The sequence below is a fragment of the Eubalaena glacialis genome, chromosome 3 (genome assembly GCF_028564815.1).
Source record: "Eubalaena glacialis isolate mEubGla1 chromosome 3, mEubGla1.1.hap2.+ XY, whole genome shotgun sequence".
Taxonomy (NCBI): Eukaryota; Metazoa; Chordata; class Mammalia; order Artiodactyla; family Balaenidae; genus Eubalaena; species Eubalaena glacialis.
Window position 1 is genome coordinate 182,936,560 of NC_083718.1, and position 20,498 is coordinate 182,957,057.

At 38.0% G+C, this 20,498-nt stretch overlaps 1 protein-coding gene across 3 annotated transcripts in view; it reads right to left on the reverse strand.

The window, feature by feature from the left end:
- SPEN (spen family transcriptional repressor) overlaps positions 1-20,498 on the reverse strand; it is an 85,243-nt gene that overhangs the window by 30,330 nt on the left and 34,415 nt on the right. For all 3 annotated transcript variants that reach the window (XM_061184894.1, XM_061184893.1, XM_061184895.1), the window contains one exon: positions 1,432-1,592. In XM_061184894.1, the coding sequence (XP_061040877.1) occupies positions 1,432-1,592 (161 nt within the window). The remainder of the gene's footprint in view (positions 1-1,431; positions 1,593-20,498) is intronic.

Here is a 20,498-nt window from a genome sequence, read left to right on the forward strand (position 1 = left end):
TCCAAGCATCATGTTGATGATAAAATTGTGTGGGAAATAGCATGTAACATGCTAAACAACGTTAAGGCCTTTTACAGATGAATTATACTATCTGGAGGTCTTGTGTTAATTTGCTTCCTTATAAAAATTAAATTGTAGAGAAAGACAAGCCAATTATAACCCCTGTCCATTCCTAAATTACAAAGTAATCTAAATCAAAAGTTCACCAACATTTGTGTCTCAATATCTCTATTCATAAACCTGGTATGTAGGTTTTATAGGCTGTTTTAATAAATAATTTAAATAATCATTAAAATGCACTTAGCTAAGAAATGCTTAGTTTGGTCTTTGTTGGTTTGACCATCTACTAACAGTTGTTTAGACCATCTACTAACAGTTGTTTACATTCTCAATATGCCTGACATAGAAATAAAAATATATTATGGCCAAATGTCAATCAAAAATATTAGGAATAAAAGACAACGGTATAGCTTTTAACTATATAAAGTCATTATTCATGACTTTCCTCATTTAAAATGTTAATATTTTGAAATGGATTTCCTATCATAATTTTTTTATATCCAAGCTATTTCACACAGGACTCCAGACCAATATAAATCTAACTGAAAATAGTATTTCTACAATTTCATTGTACCAAATTTTCCCTAATATCAAAATATTTAATCCAGAAAGCATTTTTATTCAAAAATGAACCATGCTTTGGGACTTTCCTGGTAGCGCAGTGGTTAAGAATCCTCCTGCCAATACAGGGGACACGGGTTCGAGCCCTGGAACCAGAAGATCCCACGTGCCACAGAGCAACTAAGCCCGTGCACCACAACTACTGAGCCTGCGCTCTAGAGCCTGCGAGCCACAACTACTGAAGCCCACATGCCTAGAGCCCGTGCTCCACAACAAGAGAAGCCACCGCAATGAGAAGCCCGCGTACCACAACGAAGAGTAGGCCCCACTCGCTTCAACTAGAGAAAGCCCACGCGCAGCAATGAAGACCCAACGCAGCCAAAAAAAAAAAAAAAAAAAAAAAAAGTACATTTATAATAAAAAATGAACCATGCTTTCTCTACATAACACGCACCATAAAGTCTTTATGTGTGTATATGTATATGCATATAATATGCGTAATAATGTGTATTTATATATGTATGTGTATATAATTAAGTACAAGTAACATGAAATCTTTACATATATAACAATCTAGAAACTACATACAGTTATAATCACTTGCTTTTTATTACATGGCATTAAATATCAATGAACCACAAAAAGGGAGAGAGAGTCAAATTGAAAGACAAATAGAAAATATTACCAACACAGTCAGATAAGAAAGAGAGCTATTTAAACAAATTCTATACAAAGTATAGAATTTAAGTTGCTCAATCTCTCATTCCCCAATAGTAGAAGAGAGGAAAGTAGAGTAACACAAAATTTTACCTGTAGAGCGTACTGGAAGATTCTGAACCTTGATCCCAAAACTTTTACGGGGCTCATCTTTTTCCAGGGATGAAAGCAACTGGGAAGTGGGGGCTGGGACTGCTGCAGATTGAACTGATCGGGCTGGAGAGTCATCACTTGAACTACTGCTGGAATCAGTGCTACAGAAGGGGGGAAAAAAACTTACGTGAAAAATCAAACAGAAAATGAGTCGCATATAAAACTTCTTAAAATTAACAAATGGCAATAATTAAAAGGTCTAAATTTCAGGTCTGGGATTTCTAGACACCCTACCTTCTCCACATCTATTTCATACTCTACCTTCAGAGATGGCAGAACACAGCAAATACCAGCCTGGGAATGTGGAAGTAAAAGTAACAATCTTTTACCACCACATGCCACCGAAAGACAAATGTTTCGTTCTGTGCAAAATGTGAACAATTTTTTCCAAATGAAATATGACTAGTAAACACAATTGACTTAAGGGTAATATCAATAGAATAGTGGATATATGGGTTTTGGATTCAGAGATCTCGATTCAAATCTTGGCTCAGACATACAGCATGTATCCTTGGACAAGTCACTTAACCTCTTGCTAAGCCTCAGTTTCTACATCTGTAAAATGGAAATAATAACAGCACCTATCTCACAAGGTTAAGAGTTTAATAAAATAACACACAGGCTAACAGAGTTTGGAATATGACGGCAATCCATAAATGAAGTGGCAATGCTCTGTTACTATTACTGTTACTACTACTACTACCACCACCGCCTCATGGGTAAATTATTCTTTAGGAAAAAACAGACATCCAAAATAATTACCAGGTAATTTTAATTTTTAAATTTTTGAAGGACTAATAAAGAAATATTATATAAGTTACTTGAGTCTTGTTAGTTTAGGCTCTTTTCTCTGCGAATAATGTGGGAAATGAGAGGCAATGAAATTTAATTTCTCTCTTCAGTTTAATACAAACCTCAAAGGGAGAGACAGTCACAGTTGAAAGACAAGGAGAAAATACTACCAACATGGTCAGAACAAGTTTATTATGCCCAAGAACCATGTGAGAAATATTAAATTATTTCAGTACTGCATGTGCAAGACTGCTATGGTTTTAAGTTCTTTTATAGCATTCTCAAATACATTAATAAAAAGCTATTTACAGGTTTCTGAAATTTTGCTTCATACTCTCCCCTCCTTGCTGCGGAAGACTTAATTCTAAAAGCAAATAACGGGCTTCCCTGGTGGCACAGTGGTTGAGAATCTGCCTGCTAATGCAGGGGACACGGGTTCGAGCCCTGGTCTGGGAAGATCCCACATGCCACGGAGCAACTAGGCCCGTGAGCCACAATTACTGAGCCTGCGCGTCTGGAACCTGTGCTCCGCAACAAGAGAGGCCGCGATAATGAGAGGCCCGCGCACCGCGATGAAGAGTGGCCCCCACTTGCCGCAACTAGAGAAAGCCCTCGCACAGAAACGAACACCCAACACAGCCATAAATAAATAAATAAATAAATAAATAAATAATAAATAAATAAATACGATTGTTTAAAAAATAAAAATAAAAATAAAAAAAATAAAAGCAAATAACTCGGGGTGGGGGGCGGGGAGTGCAGGCAGTTAATCCACTTTAGGCACACTCTGTAGAGGACAGGTTCAACAGTTTTTGTCATTTGCATCCAGACTACAGCTCTCACATCCAGCACAAACTCTAAACCAGCCAGATGAATAAGTCTAACTCCAGGATCTGAGACAAATTTGCTATTGCTTTTTAAAAAAAGAAATACCATAAAAAAATAGAATTTACATAGCATTTTTATTTAGCTCTCACATGATAAGGCAAAAGATAAAAACTTTATGAAGTTACCAGAACTTTCTGCAGTTTGAAACATAAAGAAATAAACCTATGCCAGTAAGAGCCAAAAGGAGATACCTGAGTTACAAAATACAAACTACTATGGATAAAAGCCTCAAGGTAGAACCACAAGTCATCATTGCCAGGCCTCCTAGAAATGACTGGGTTTCAATTTTCCCAACAATAAAAAGAAATTTTTTTCCGTATCATTAAGCAAAAGTAGTATTACTAGTACTAAGTGAACAGGACATTGTACTTTCTGAAATTAAGGGTTAACAAAATTAATTTATCTTCTGTTTTTAGCACAGAAAGAAAAAAACGTTCTACATGTATAACGTACTCCAAGCAATACAAGATTATTCATAAGGCCACCAGATGACTACAGTATAGAATATGTATGTGACTTATCAACTTAATTCCAAGGAATAATAAAATAACCATTAAGGAAAACACTTTAATTACAATACCACCAATAATATATACACCAAAATTCCTTAGCAGTAGTGGGTAAAGAAGTAAACAAATATGGGCAAGAGCATAATTTCTGGGTACTCAGATAATGAGCCAACAAAGTTCTGTTTAAGTCCATATTATAAAAATGTAGAGGAATCAATGGCAGTAGTGGGTAAAGAAGTAAACAAATAGGGGCTGCCCTGGTGGCACAATGGTTAAGAATCTGCCTGCCAATGCAGGAGACACGGGTTCGATCCCTGGTCCGGGAAGATCCCACATGCCACGGAGCAACTAAGCCGGTGCGCCACAACTACTCAGCCTGCGCTCTAGAGCCCACGAGCCACAACTACTGAGCCCACGTGCCACAACTACTGAAGCCCGCGCGCCTAGAGCCCATGCTCCGCAACAAGAGAAGCCACCGCAATGAGAAGCCTGCGCCCCACAACGAAACATAGCCCCCGCTCGCCACAACTAGAGAAAGCCCGCGGGCAGTAATGAAGACCCAACGCAGCCAAATAAATAAATTAATTAATTAATTAAATTTAATTTTTAAAAAAAGTAAACAAATATGGGCAAGAGCAGAATTTCTGGGTACTAAAATAGTGAGCCAACAAAGTTCTGTTTAAGTCCATATTATAAAAATGCAAAGGAATCAATGGGAGCAATGATTTCAAAGTATAAAATAGTGACAGAAATTAGTTTTGTTATAAATGTCATCACACTTTTGGTGAATTCCCTGCTACCACACCAATTTTGAAACAAGATGTAAAATTTAACTGGCAGAAATATCTGTTGACCAATTTGAAGTTATAACTAAAAAGAAGGAAAGGTTTTTAAATAAATTATGAAATGATAGAACGATACAACTTTTGAGGTCACATTTTAATATGCTAACCCAAAACTGCAATGTATATTTCCAGTGTAGTCTATTAAATGTACTATGGATTTTAAGGTCCTGAATCAAAACAGGGGCACAAATTTAGACCCCCAAATACTTTTTAGTCCTATAAAGTGAAAGAAAATCCAAATGCCCAGAATATCTGTGTCAATTTTAACTTTAAAAAATTCTTATTTTCAGAATCTTGTTAAAACTGAAGAATCACAAGAATTCACCAAAACTTATGATATATAGTATTTTAGTTGTTTCTTAAAAGCCAGAAGTAGTTAATAAGAAGCTTTTCAATCTACATTGTCTAAAGTAGTGGCAATGATGGTGCATCAACTAATAGTTTTAAGAAAGTGAACTTTAAATTTACCTGGCCACAAGAGGCACATGAAAATATCTCCAACATCGCTAATTATCAGAGAAATGCAAATCAAAACTACAATGAGGTATCACCTCACACCGATTAGAATGGCCAGCATCAGAAAGTCAACAAATAATAAATGCTGAAGAGGGTGGTGTGGAGAAAAAGGAACCCTTCTACACTGTTGGTGGGAATGTAGATTGGTGCAGCCACTATGGAGAACAGTGTGGAGGTTCCTTTAAAAACTAAAAAGAGAGCTACCATATGATTCTATAATCCCACTCCTGGGCATATATCTGGAGAAAACCATAATTTGAAAAAATACATGCACCCCAATATTCATTGAAGCACTATTTACAATAGCCAAGATATGAAAGCAACCTAAATGTCCACTGACAGATGAATGGATAAAGAAGATGTGGTATATTTATACAATGGGATACTACTCAGCCATAAAAAAGAATGAAATAATGCCATTTGCAGCAGCATGGATGGACCTAGAGATTATCATACTAACTGAAGTAAGCCAGACAGAGAAAAACAAATATATATCACTTATATGTGGAATCTAAAAAAAATATGATACAAATGAATTTATATACAAAACAGAAATAGACCCACAGACACAGAAAACAAACTTATGGTTACCAAAGGGGAAAGGGAGTGGAGGGTTAATTAGGAGTTTGGGATTAACATATACACACTACTATATATAAAACAGATAACCAAAAGGACCTACTGTATAACACAGTGATCTATATTCAATATTTTGTAATAACCTATAAGAGAAAAGAATTTGAAAATAAAGATACATATGTATGTATATCTCAATCACTTTGCTGTACACCTGAAACTAACACAACATTGTAAATCAACTTCACTTCAATAAAAAATTTATAGGGACTTCCCTGGTGGCGCAGTGGTTAAGAATCCGCCTGCCAATACAGGGGACATGGGTTCGAGCCCTGGTCCGGGAAGATTCCACATGCTGCGGAGCAACTAAGCCCGTGCGCCACAACTACTGAGCCCACGTGCCTAGAGCCCGTGCTCTGCAAAGAGAGAAGCCACCGCAATGAGAAGCCCGCGCAACACAACGAAGAGTAGCCCCCACTCGCCACAACTAGAGAAAGCCTGCGTGCGGCAATGAAGACCCAGTGCCGCCCAAAATAAAAATAAATGAATTTTAAAAATAAATAAATAAAATAAAATAAAATAGACTTTGGAGCTTCCTCTCCAGAAGCAGAAAACATCTTGAGGTATCTGGTTCTCCCAATATCATGGATGAAGATCTTTGTCTCCAATATGAAACCTTTATTCCGTTTGCCTTTTTGCCTCTTGCTTTTGCTCTCTGTAAATGCACAGAAAGACAATGTTCCTTAACTCTGGCAACTGCCTCTAAATCTACCACTAAGGCCATAGCTCCACAACAAAAGTCCCTAGAATTTCTTGCTAAGGTGGTTTTGGATAATAGCATTGCTTTCTATTACTTACTGGCAAAACAAGCCATAAGTCTGTGCCATAGCAAATACCTCCTGCTATATAACTGGATCACACCCTCCGATACTATAGCAAATACAGGAAATTAACAAAGAAGCCTCTTGACTTAAAACAGGTTGATGGCCCTTCGGTTACATTCTTTGCTTTATTTGATAAGAACTTGTTTGGTTCATAGGGAGCCGTAAGGAGCATACTCAGTCTCTTGGTATTATCCGACTGACCGTCATCATTATAATCTCCCTGGTGGGCTATGTTCTCTCAAGGGTCTTAAATTCATGTCTGTAGCCATCAGCAATACATCAGATGGTCTCACTGCACTTGCAGAGAAATAAGATAAACAATGAGATGAACAGCAAAAACAATTCTTCCACAGACCAGACTCATAACCTATGAGTTTCACGACGAGACAAAAACAACAACCTGATGGTGACCAAGAGTGGCACTATCACCAAATTTTTGGTTAAACTCTCCGATATGAGAAGAGGGCCAAAAGGAGGGGGTAATGTGTTAAATTAATTAAACAAGGAGACCATTAGACTGAGGTGGTTCTAATACCTTAGCAACCCTACATAAGCAAACAAAAACCTAAGCCTGTAACTGCCTCAAGGCTAAGAAATCACACCTAAGGACAACCAATAACAAACAGCCAATTAGGCTTTTCCAAATAAGGCAAAAGCTAAAGCTATAACTGATCAACTAATTTTTCTGCTTTGATTTTCTCTCTAAAAGCTTCTCCCCCAGCTCCTGTTGATGGAGCACTCCTAACCATTTCCAGTTTCGCACTGCCCAATTCAAATAGATATTTGCTCAAATAAACTACTAAAATTTAAAAGAAAGAAAAAAGTTATGGAGAATTAATAAAATTTTCAAATTAAAGTTTAAATTTCTAATATGGCAAATGTCAATAGATATTACAAAGTAAACAAAAGCTCAATAATTTAAGAATGTAAAAGGGTCCTGAGCCCAGAAAGTTTAAACTAAAAACAAAAACCCCACTAGCTTAGTAGGCATTCTGATGTTATCTTAATTCCATTTTCAACTCTACCACTTCTGATACAACCTGAATTAAGTCTCTTTTTTGTTTTATAAGAAAATCAGGAAGGAAATACTCAACTGTTCAGTCTGGTAAGGTACCACATTTTGCTTCTCTAAACTTTAATTTCCCTAGTGGGTTACCAGACCTCATGACCTTCAAAGGTCCTGCTAACTCTAGGGTTCTATGACTCTCCACCTACCTCCAAACCTTCCAGCTCTGACAGCTCCACATTGTTCAACAAGGGAGAGAGGGGACCCTTTACAACTTGGTCCCAAACTAATTTTCTAGTCGCTTATTCTCATTCCCTTGTCACTCTTTATCCTACCCACTAATGATCTATCCACATAAGAGTATACCAGTTTTGGGAATTCCTTGGTGGCCCAGGAATGGCCACCAAGTGGTTAGGGCTCTGAGCTTCCACAGCAGGGGGCACGGGTTCAATCCCTGGTCGAGGAACTAAGATCCTGCATACCGCACAGCGTGGCCAAAACAAACAAAAAAAGAGTATACCAGTTTCTAATCATGGGCACCCCCCTTTTTTTCTTATTAGATATAAGTCCTTGGTTAAATTACTTCCTAATATTTCACTTTCTTGTATGTAAATGGTGATAATACCTATCACTTGTGAGGGGCTATGGTGAAAATTTAATGAGTTTGTGATTGTAAGGTACTTAGCACTCTGCCTAGCATACAGCAAGAATATGAGAGCTCTTGTCCATACCTATTCCTACTGAAGACACCTTTCTGTCCCTCCCTGCTTGCCCTGCCTTCAAGGATTAGCTAGCTCCAATGTTAACCTCCTGCTCTGCAGCTGTTCTTGACATCCCCACCCCACCCCATAGCATTCATTGATTTCTTAGTTGTGTATTTCTAAGCCTCTTTTACTACAATGTCTATCTCAAACCCTTTCACTCTGGATTATAACTACTCATTTACCAGCCTCTTAAAAGTCCAAGACTAGATTCATCTTTGTAAACAGAGCCTAGCATGGTGCCCAATATGTAATGGATGTGTGACTCCAGAAAATTATTGATTTGAATTATCCAAGCAACTGAAATTAATGCCTAGGAAAGTACACCAAGCTCGATAAAATGAAGGTATTAACTACATTCAGTATCTAAGAGTGAAATGAAAATTTCTGAGAAAACATTACTTTGTTGAAAACTGCAAAGTATGTCTTTCTTCTTTAATGTTTGATTAATTATTCAAGAAAAGTAATGGCTGTTCTAGCCAAGACTCTAGGACTTTGACATATGTTAATAACCTGACTGAAAAATCACTGGTAACTATAAAAACAAAAACACTTCATGGATCCTGTCATCTAGAACTTTGTAGAAGATGATTTTTTTAAATAGACATTTTTCTGGGATATAAGCAAAAGCACAATTATAACACATAAAACAGTGCTTTAAATATCTAACAAAGTCCAGAGTGTGGATTTTGCACTATTCTATTTCATTCATAAATCCTATAATTGTGAATACCTGCATCAGTGGCTCTCAACTGGGGCCATTTTGCGCCCCAAGGGACATTTTTGGTTGTCCAACTGTGGGTGGGTGGTGAAGCTTACTGCCATTTAGTGAGTAGAAGCCAGGGATGCTGCTAAACATCCTACGGTGCACAGGACAGCCCCACAACAAGGAATTATCTGGCCTCAAAAGTGAATAGTGGGGGCTTCCCTGGTGGCACAGAGGTTAAGAATCCGCCTGCCAATGCAGGGGACACGGGTTCGATCCCTGGTCCGGGAAGATCCCACATGCCGCGGAACAACTAAGCCCGTGCGCCACAACTACTGAGCCCGCGTGCCTAGAGCCCATGCTCCGCGACAAGCGAAGCCACGGCAATGAGAAGCCCGCACACTGCAACGAAGAGTAGCCTCCCCCTGCCGCAACTAGAGAAAGCCCGCGCGTAGTAACTAAGACCCAACGCAGCCAAAAATAAATAAAATTAAAATAAATAAATTTATTTTTTTTAAAAAGTGAATAGTACCAAGGTTGAGAAACCCCAGCCTGCATTACCTTCTTTGACCGCTTTCCCTTCTTTTGAAAATCCAACATGCTAATTTTAAGCTGCAATTCAAATGCAGGATCCTTACAGTCACTGTTCTTCCTTATTACTAATATATCACTTCATAAAAATCTTTGAATAAGTCCAAAACTTACAGGGGAAAAAAAAAAAAAGGTCAACTTCTAAAGATTAGACTGAGAAGAAGCTGGGATCCAAAACGTTCTGATGTCACTCGATTCTGGCAAACATGACAAAAAGAGAAACTGCAAACAGCTTTTTACAGTATGTGTTTTGCCATGTCAATAGCAGGGTCAAAGTATTTGTAGACAAAACTATTTTATAATTTTGAACAAATAATGGGTGAAACATATAGCACTGCTACCCCTACTCTAGTAAGGCTTACATCAATGATAACTATTCCAATTCATGTTAAAATTGTTTCTCAGCTCAATAGCTTTGTTTACCCTCAAACTAGGGACTTAAGATGGTAGTTTAGTATCACAACTAGATTTTTTCTCATCAAGTACCATGGTCAGAGAATGAATAAAACTTCTATTCTGCATAAAGAGCTTAAGGGGGTATTTTGTCTTATAACTTTAAAACATTTTAAAATTTGCCTTTAAGAATGACAACATAACTCAACAGCAAAAAAAAAACCAGTCAACCAACCAGGTGCAAAAATGGGCATCTTTGAACCTGAACAGACATTTCTCCAAAGAAGACATAAATGGCCAAGGCACACATGAAAAGATGCTCAACATGACTGTTAGGGAAATTCAAATCAAAACAACAGCAAGATACCATTTCACACTCATTAGGATGGCTATTATCAAAAAACAGAATATAAGAATGTTGGCTAGGATGTAAAGAAATTGGAACCCCTGTGCACTGCTGGTGGAAAAGTAAAATGGTGTAGACACTATAGAAAACAGTATGGTAGTTCCTTAAAAACTTACAATTGCCACAATCATTCAGCAATTCCACTTCTGGATATATAACAAAAAGAATTGAAAGCAAGTACTTGAATAGATATTTGTTTACCCACATTCATAGCATGTTTAGCAGCCAAAAGGTAGAAGCAACCCAAGTATATAGCGACAGATGACTGGATAAACAAAATGTGGTATCTATATACAATGCAATATTATTCAGCCTTAAAAGGGAAAGAAAATTCGGCCACATGCTAAAACTTGTATGAACCCTGAGGACATTATGCTAAGTGAAATAAGCCAGTCACAAAAGGACAAATGCTGTATGATTCAGTTTTTTTGAGGCAACTAGAGCAGTCAAATTCATAAAGACAGAAGGAATGGTGGCATAGCCTGGGGCTGGGGAAGAGGAGAATGGGAGTTGTTTAACGGAAAGATGAAAGGGTTCTAGAGATGAATAGTGGTGACTGCTGCACCACAAGGTGAATGTACTTAATACCACCGAACGGTACACTTAAAAATGGTTAAAATGGTAAATTTTATGTTATTTTAACACACACAAACACACACACATACAAACATGACCTAAGAAGTAAAGTACAAAATGAACTGTTCTTCTTGGGACTTCCCTAGTGGCGCAGTGGATAAGACTCCACACTCCCAATGCAGGGGGCCCGGGTTCAATCCCTGGTGGGGGAGCTAGATCCCGCATGCATGCCACGACTGACAGTTCACGTGCTGCGACGAAGGAGCCCATGTGCCACAACTAAGACCCGGCTCAACCAAATAACAAATAAATGAATAAATAAATTAATTAATTAAATATTTTAAAAAAACAAAAACAAAAATGAACTGTTCTTCTCTTTGCACCTTAGAAAAAAATGAGATTCCAAACCAGTCAACGTAACAGGCTACCTGCTGGGTTTTGTCAATAAGGCTCTGCTGAATCAAGAGGTCTCACAACCTGGCTTATCAAGGTAAAAGTTCCTCAGAAATGATTTCAGAGAAATGAGTCAGCTCTAACTGGTGATTCTGCAACTACTGCAAAAGAAATGGGGAAAGCACTTTAGAACTTGACTGTATAAATGATAAATTAAACTCTTTAGAGCCAAAGTTAATGAAAAGTTGTCTAAATTCTTGGTATTTAGGATACTTATTGAGAAAAACTGTATTAATATATTAAACAGTGAAGATGCATTTTTTAAATTATGGAACCAATATTTTAACTTCAATTTTGTTTTGGTCCACATATTTCTTCTTCTATCATTAGAAACCACAAAGACTTCTAATGGGAAAAGATCTGATTTTAAAAATTATGACTAAATAAATTAATAGAGTAAAACTGACAACAGAGGAAGTTTTTTTCTCCTTGTTTTTTTCATCATTTGTTTTTTTCTAATTGAAGTATAATTGATTTACAATGTTGTGTTAGATTCAGGTGTACAGCAAAGTGACTCAGTTATTTATATTCTCTTTTTCAGATTCTCTTCCACTGTAGGTTACTACAAGATATTGAGTATAGTTCCCTGTGCTATACAGTAGGTCCTATTGTTCATCTATTTTATATATAGTAGTGTGTATCGTTAATCCCAAACTCCTAATTTATCCCTCCCCCCTTCTTTACCCTTTGGTAGCCATAAGCTTGTTTCTATGTCTGTGAGTCTATTTCTGTTTTGTAAGTAAGTTCACTTGTATCATCTTTTTAGATGCTACACATAAGTGATATCATAAGATATTTGTCTTTCTCTCTCCGACTTACTTCGCTTAGTATAGTAATCTCTAGGTCCATCCACGTTGCTGCAAGTGGCATTATTTCATTCTTTTTTATGGCTGAGTAATATTCCTAAGTGTGTGTGTGTGTGTGTAAGTCTTCTCTTAATAGAAACAGGTAGAAGCAGAAAGAGAGCCATAATCCACCAGCAGTACTTTTTCCTTTCACTGCAATCAGTTTTTATTGCTGATACAAAAAAATAATTTATTTCCTAAGGATTTCTAAATATAACAGAAAATCTAGACCTCAAAAATTAACTTTTCTTGAGTTCTAGTTTCCACCTAGCCTTCCCCTGTGAGCATTTATAAATATCAAGCATGCCTAAACCTTAGACAGGTACTGGCTCCATTTTATAGGTAGATAAGATTAAACATGTTTAGTGTTCATGGTCACTAAAGTGGTGGTAAATTCAACCACAGTAATTAAAATAAATGGTTTTATTTATCTTCCTATTCTAAAGTCCAATAGTTTACATAAATGAAGGAAAAAACAAAATCATTAAAGACAGGTTTTTAAAGAGCACCTTATTTTGGTGGAAAATACTGTTTAAAATTGAGCTTAAATATGCTATGTGTGGTTATGCACAAGTAACTCTTTGGGATGCAATTACAGCTACAACTTAATGTTTTTAAGCTTACTACTATTTTTAGTAGAATTAAACAAAAGGAATATGGAAATAGTTAATCTATAGGATGACTGCTGGATAATTAAAGGTTACCCCAAAAAAAGCCTGAAGGAATATTTTTCAGTCTTAAAAAGGAAGACAGGACTTCCCTGGTGGCGCGGTGGTTAAGAATCCGCCTGCCAGTGCAGGGCACACGGGTTCGAGCCCTGGTCCGGGAGGATCCCACATGCCGCAGAGCAACTAAGCCTGTGCACCACAACTACTGAGCCCACATGCCTATAGCCCGTGCTCCACAACAAGAGAAGCCACTGCAATGAGAAGCCCACGCACCGCAATGAAGAGTAGCCCCCGCTCGCCGCAACTAGAGAAAGCCCGCGCGCAGCAACGAAGACCCAATGCAGCCAAAAATAAATAAATAAATAAATAAAATTATTAAAAAAAAAAAAACGAAAACAACTTAGATCTAATTTCAAAGAAAAAAAACGTTAAAATGGTAATTTCACATTATGTATATTTTTCCCACAATTTTTTAAAAATTGAAGGCTTACAAGTTTTGGCATTAAAACCATAATTTCGTGGTTTCAAATCTAAGTGTTCTAATAACAATAGCAAAAATGGAAAGTGGCTATGCTCTTATAAATCTATTACTAAGAATCACGTGGCGTATTTGCTGGTGGGCTTTATGGGACCCTAAAAAATTCCCTAGTTAACTTTAAGAATTATAAGATGATGGGTTAGCAGAGATCTAGTCACAAAGTGCAGCTTACCATTTTTTTTTTAAAACAGATTTTTGGGGGGCAGATATGTGATCAGATTCTGCTTCAGACAGATTCTGCTAAGTACAAAATTCACAGAGGATAAAGTGAAAAAATTATTTTTCTACATATTCTGTGTCCAAAACACAGCCCTTACTCTAGGGCCAAGAGTACTTCTGTCTTAAATTCCAAAGAGCCTAGGCCTGCAGTGTCATTACATTCTTGGCAATCCCTTAAGACTCACAAAACCTGCTACTCAGGTAACTCAAAGCAAAAACCATCAAACATGCAGGCGCCCTAGAAGTAATAAGCAGATATAACACACCTGCCTAAGGAACAAGAAATCTTCCTGTATGGCAGCAAAGCCCTTAGAACATCCATGGGATGGATGCCTCACTCAAGGGACAAACTCAGGAGAAATCTAAACTGTTAATTGTAACAGTGAGATTTCTTACTTCCTTAACCACATGCAGTATAAAAACTAGATATATTTCTTACATGAACAACTAAATGGTTTAAAAGGCATAAACCAAGAAAGCATACAGATCACGTGAAACCGTTTTGTTGTTGTTGTTGTTTTTAAGTTCCAAATGGTTATGTACAAATGCCGTAGCCTTTACCACACCTGCAAGTAAATTTGAACTTCGGGTTTTGCCTTTTTCCAATTTAACTTTGGTGCTAATTACATCTCCTTACTATCCAGAATAAAAAAGTTTGCTATTTCCCACTTCTGAACTCTTTATTAAGGCAGCTCCATACTCAAGAGGTTAGAAGGGCACCTAACTCCCCACCAGGAAGCCTAAAGCCACCCCCGGTTTGATGCACTTGTTTAATTATTTACAAATGACTTCAAATTACTAAGAAACGCCAGCCTAAAGTCCTTCTACTTAAATAACTCCTCTGCAGTTTCTTCCAGTGGAAACAAACACAAAGCTACACTCCAAATGGCTCCAACCACCATGACACAGCACATTCAGGAAGCTACTGTGCCCCTCCCCACACAATCAAAAATAACATTCAAAGAACCATGGAACTCCCCAGGTGTGGTTACATAAATCATATCTAGAAGCAAGACGAGCATCTATAAAATGTGTGTCTTATTCTAATTCCAACACCGGAACTCCATGCCTGTTAATAGACACATTTTAAACCTCTATCAAAAGTATTAGCCGGGCTTCCCTGGTGGCGCAGTGGTTAAGAATCTGCCTGCCAATGCAGGGGACACGGGTTCGAGCCCTGGTCTGGGAAGATCCCACATGCCGCGGAGCAACTAAGCCCGTGAGCCACAACTACTGAGCCTGCGCGTCTGGAGCCTGTGCTCCGCAACGGGAGAGGCCACGACAGAGAGAGGCCCGCGCACCGCGATGAAGAGTGGCCCCCGCTTGCCGCAACTAGAGAAAGCCCTCACACAGAAACTAAGACCCAACACAGCCAAAAATAAATAAATAAATTAAAAAAAAAAAAAGTATTAGCCATCGCTTCAAAATTACCTTCAGATTAAGGATTTGTGTGTGTGTGTGTGTGTGTTTCTTTTTTAATTAAAAAAAATTATTCTGGTTAAGATGACTTAATTTTCTTCTTGGGGGATTGAACTAATTTATTTGGGGACTTACATATTAAAGTTTTTCAACAGCTGAGACATTCCCTTGGCCACCCTGGAAATCAACATGCATTTTAATATTTTAGCCTGACCAATCCTAAATTTGTTAAAGACAGAATCTGCAAAACAGTTCAATATATATTTTAAGCTTATAAGTCCCAAGAGCCTTTTCCATTAATCCATAATTTCAAAAGAATAGAAGGGTCTTGAGAATAAAAATAGTGGACTCTATTCTTTAAACAAAATGAAAAGCAGTAAATCGACACATAAATCACTCCATGACATTCTATCTTGATAGAGCTCATTTCTATTCTGTGCTGTGCAACAGAAATTTAATATAAGTCAAAAATGTAATTTAAAATGTTTAAATAGCCACACTTTAAAAAGTAAGGGACTTTTACCCACTGGTGGTCCAGTGGGTAAGACTCTGCACTCCCAATGCAGGGGCCAGGGTTCAATCCCTGGTCGGGGAACTAGATCCCATATACATGCCGCAACGAAGATCCTAAGTGCTGCACTAAGATCCGGCACAGCCAAAATAAATAAATAAATAAATAAAATTTAAAAAGTAAGAACAGGTGAAATTTAATGTATTTTATTTAATGTAATATACTTGAAATATTATCTCAACATGCGGTCAACATAAAAACCAGTAATACTTTTTTTTGTGCTATATCATCAAAATTCTGTGTTTTTAAAAATAGTTCTACTGGGGCTTCCCTGGTGGCACAGTGGTTATTAAGAATCCTGCCAATGTAGGGCACACAGGTTCAATCCCTGGTCCAGGAAGATCCCACACACCGCGGAGCAACTAAGCCCAAGTGCCACAACTACTGAAGCCCACACGCTCTAGAGCCCGCGAGCCACAACTACTGAGCCTGCGTGCCACAACTACTGAAGCCCACGCGCCTAGAGCCCATGCTCCGCAACAAGAGAAGCTACCGCAATAAGAAGCCCACGCACCACAATGAAGAGTAGCCCCTGCTCGCTGCAACTAGAGAAAGCCCGTGCACAGCAACAAAGACCTGACGCAGCCAAAAATAAATAAAATTTTAAAAAATAAAAATATAAAAAATAAAGGTATACAATAGTTTTTAGTATATTTATGGAATTATGCAATCATCACCATAATGTAACTCTGGTACATTTCACTGCCCCAGAAAGAAACCTCATACCTATTAGCAGCACTCTCCATTCTCTTCCATCCTCAGCCCTACGTAACCACTAATCTACTTTCTGTCTCTGTAATTACCTATTCTGGACATTTTACATAAAGAGAATCATATGATTCGTACCATCTTCTTTCACTAAGCATTTTTTTGAGGTTCATCCATGTTATAGTGTGAATCAGTATTGGTGCAAAGACTAGCCAAATTTCAAGTGCTCAATAGCCACATGTGGCTAGTGGATACAGTATTGGACAACCTAGTTCTAGAACCAGAAAGCTCCCCAATAAACAAGCATATCAGCCTTAAATAAGAGACCATGTTAGGAACTTCCCTGGTGGGCCAGTGGTTAGGACTCCAAGCTCCCAATGCAGGGGGCCCAGGTTCGATCCCTGGTTGGGGAAATAAGATCCCACATACCGCAACTAAGCTCAGGTGCCACAACTACTGAGCCCATGTGCCACAACTAAAGAGCCCTCATGCCACAACTACTGAGCCCATGCACTCTGGAGCCCATGCATCACTAGAGAGAAGCCCACAAGCCGCAACGAAAGATCCTATGTGCCGCAACTAAGACCCAACGCAGCCAAATAAATAAATATTAATAAATAAATAAATTAAATTAAATTAAAAAGAGTGTAACTCAGATTCTTAGGAAAAACCAACTCTGTTTTGCAAAGTTAATTTTAAAATATATTTCACTATCTTGTCTACCTGGAAAGAGGAAGTTCATTCATCCTACAAAGTAGACTTTTAGGAAGATGTTCCACAGAAGTGACTTTGTACAATTTGTAGCAGCAGGAAACCCTAACAGCATTTAGATTAAGTAATGACTAATAATTTAAGTAAATAAATTATCAGAGGGTGCTCTTTCCATTTTCTCATAGGAGAAGCAATCACAAAACTACCCTTTATAGATAAAGGCAAGCACTTAGTTTGTAGTCTAAGACACAGATTTTTTTAAAAAAATTAAGGAGAGGGTGTGGGTAATGAAATCTTGGCTAATTCTGAGCTTCAGAAAATGCTAATGTCTATTTTAAAATGAGAACACCACATTTTCCTTTAGTTCTGTGCATGGATGATCCCTTTGTTCAGGGCAGGGTAAAATTATACCATGACTTCTGAGAATGACTATAGAAGGCCTCCAAGTGAAAACAACCCAAAAAGGATAAAAGAGAATAACAAGGTCTCTGAAACTGCTCTGAGTAAACTTTCACCGTAAGTAAAAAAGACTAACAGAGGTTACGATGTCATTCCAAAAGTTTAAAACATAAGCAAGGTTATAGGAACGTACATTTTCTATATAGCCCTGGCACTGATAAAGACAAAAATAAATGTACCCCTTTATTTGTGGCTTTAATATTTCTTAGTGACTTCTGAGTGTTCTCTGATCAGGAATTAGGCCATGTTTAACTCCCTTGTCAAAGAGGAAAGCTGACACAGAGGCTATGCACAAAGCAGTCATGACACTAAAAATATGCAATTTAAGCATTTTTTTTAAGAGTTCGCTTCTAAATCAAACAAATACAATCTAGCATAGCATTTTTAATTTTAAAGTTTGTTGTTTAGGACTTTAATGTGAATTACTTTTTGTTAATTTTTAAGGCAACATTTAAAAAATTTACTTCAAGGTTAAATTAAAACTCACAAGATACCAAGTCACAAGTTTACCCCAGAAACCTATTTTCATTCCTTCCACCTAACAATCAATCAAACCAAAATAAACTCCAGCACAACCCCAGTGGAAAGAATGAAAAGGGGCATGGGAGAGAGTTCTTTACTGCAAACAGACTAACAACTAAAAGCAAGTTCCTGGGGAACTTTGGTAATTAATTAATTTTTTGGTAATAAATTCTTTAATACTAAACGCAGACCATGCTGTGATGTACCCAAGCAGCAGCATGGCAGAAGCTGTTTTTCAAGCCTTAGTTTCTAAGGGGCATAAGACAGAAAGTTACAGTTAAAGCAAGGGAGTAATAACGGAAAGATGCACTGAAAATAGTAGCATTCACACCAGCTTCCAGTCTTCGGCTCCTCAATCCTTTATTTGAAGTGCCTCCTTCCCATGAACAAACCCGGGTTAACTGGCACCCACTTCACAGCCTCTCCTCCCCTAAGCGGCCGGTCACAGTGCGCAAGCCCCGCCCCCTGGGCTGAGGGCCAGGCAAAAACTCTGGCAAAATAAGGAAGCCTCTGGGAGGTGGCAAGCAGCCAACTCAAACTGGATGATTCCAGTTTAGTCTGGTTTGAGTCACAAACAAGCAGTTCCTAGCCTTCCCCACCATATTCAGAGGCACTGGCTGCTCAGGCTGCGCACAATGAACTCTCCTCATTTATTCTCAGATCTAAGCCTACCTCATTCTCATTTCCCTAGCAGCAGAGGCTCGAAATGAAAGCAAGGTTCCCAATACAGCAAATATGGGTCAGTCCCGCACTTGTTTCCGAAGCCAGCTGCCCATTCCGCACAGAACGCTAAAACTGGCAACAACTACACCTCTCAAAAGCCTTACTGAAATGCTGTACTTGACAAAAAAGTAAAAACAGAAAGGAACTAGTCTGATTTATAAATCTCCATAATGAAAGTTAAGCCCACCAGAGCAATTAGAAAGCAAACACGTCCATTTTCCACATTTAGCACAAAAAAAGGCTTGGCTGGCTAACATGACCCCAAAAGACAGAAGTGTATAGCTTACTGCCCAGTAACAAACTACACAATAGCCTACAAAGGAATGTTGTTTCCAAAATATGGGCTCTTCATTTTGCCTGCCACTGATGAGAATGGAAAAAAATACTACCAATAAAATAAAAATAAAAATAAAAATAGGGACTTCCAAAAAAAAAATAGGGACTTCCCTGGAGGTCCAGTGGTTAAGACTCGCGCGTCCAATGCAGGGGGCGTGGGTTCGATCCCCGGTCGGGGAGCTAAGATCCCATATGCCGTGCGGTGCAGCCAAATAAATCAATAAAAATCAAAATTTATGTATACATTAATATATATGGGGGGTGTATTTCTCTTCAAAGCACACACGGCTAAACAGAAATTATCTACTATTCATTATTATAGATAAGATCACCTTTGATGATAAAACTTCAGACAAATGTGCTTTTATGAGTAAGCATTGCAACGATCACCAAAAAACCCACTAATTATTAATTCCTTTAACAACTTTAAGAAACTGACTCTTACTTCATATATGTACTTGTTAAAACTGGTGCCGTATCTGACAGGTTCTAGCACGTAATATATATCATAACAAATTATATAGCCAGGTAATAAAATGAGCATTCCTTCCCCCAATCAACATTCTAAATAAGCATACTTTAAGAGAAATGGAAAGTACACTGTCACTATCACTCTGATACATGCGTTGCCACCATATCCAATAACCACTGGGAACTACATTTTCAGCTTCATCCATGTTCTTCCACAAAGCTTCAGAATGACAGCAATTTTGAAAATTTTTCTACATGAATTTGAAAGGAAGTTCTCTCTCATAAACTAAATGAACTGCAAAACTTCCTCATGAAATCAGACAAAAGGATATTTGAAAAAATTCCCCCTCTAAGAAATTGTAATCTAAAACATCTAGATCAGGACTTCCCTGGTTGCGCAGTGGTTAAGAATCCGCCTGCCAATGCAGGGGACACGGGTTCGATCCCTGGTCGGGGAAGATCCCACATGCCACAGAGCAACTAAACCCGTGCACCACAACTACTGAGCACACACGCCAGAACTACTGAAGCCCGCGCACCCTAGAGCCCGTGCTCTGCAACAAGAGAAGCCACCGCAATGAGAGGCTGCGCACCACAACGAAGAGCAGCCCCTGCTCACCGCAACTAGAGAAAGCCTGCGCGCAGCAACAAAGACCCAACGCGGCCAAAAATAAATAAATAAAAATAAAACGTCTAGATCATTCACAAAATGACTAGCAGAATTGGTCTTTATTAAAAAAAAAAATATTAGGGACTGTCGTCGTGTTAATACTTATTTAGTTAAAAGGGTCACATTTCTTTTAACTTTAACTGTTGTAAAAATCCAGAATTTGGTCAATATTCTAATTACTATTTAACTATAATTCAGGTAAAATATTCTTATATTTTCTAACAGAAAAAAATTAATACGGTTGT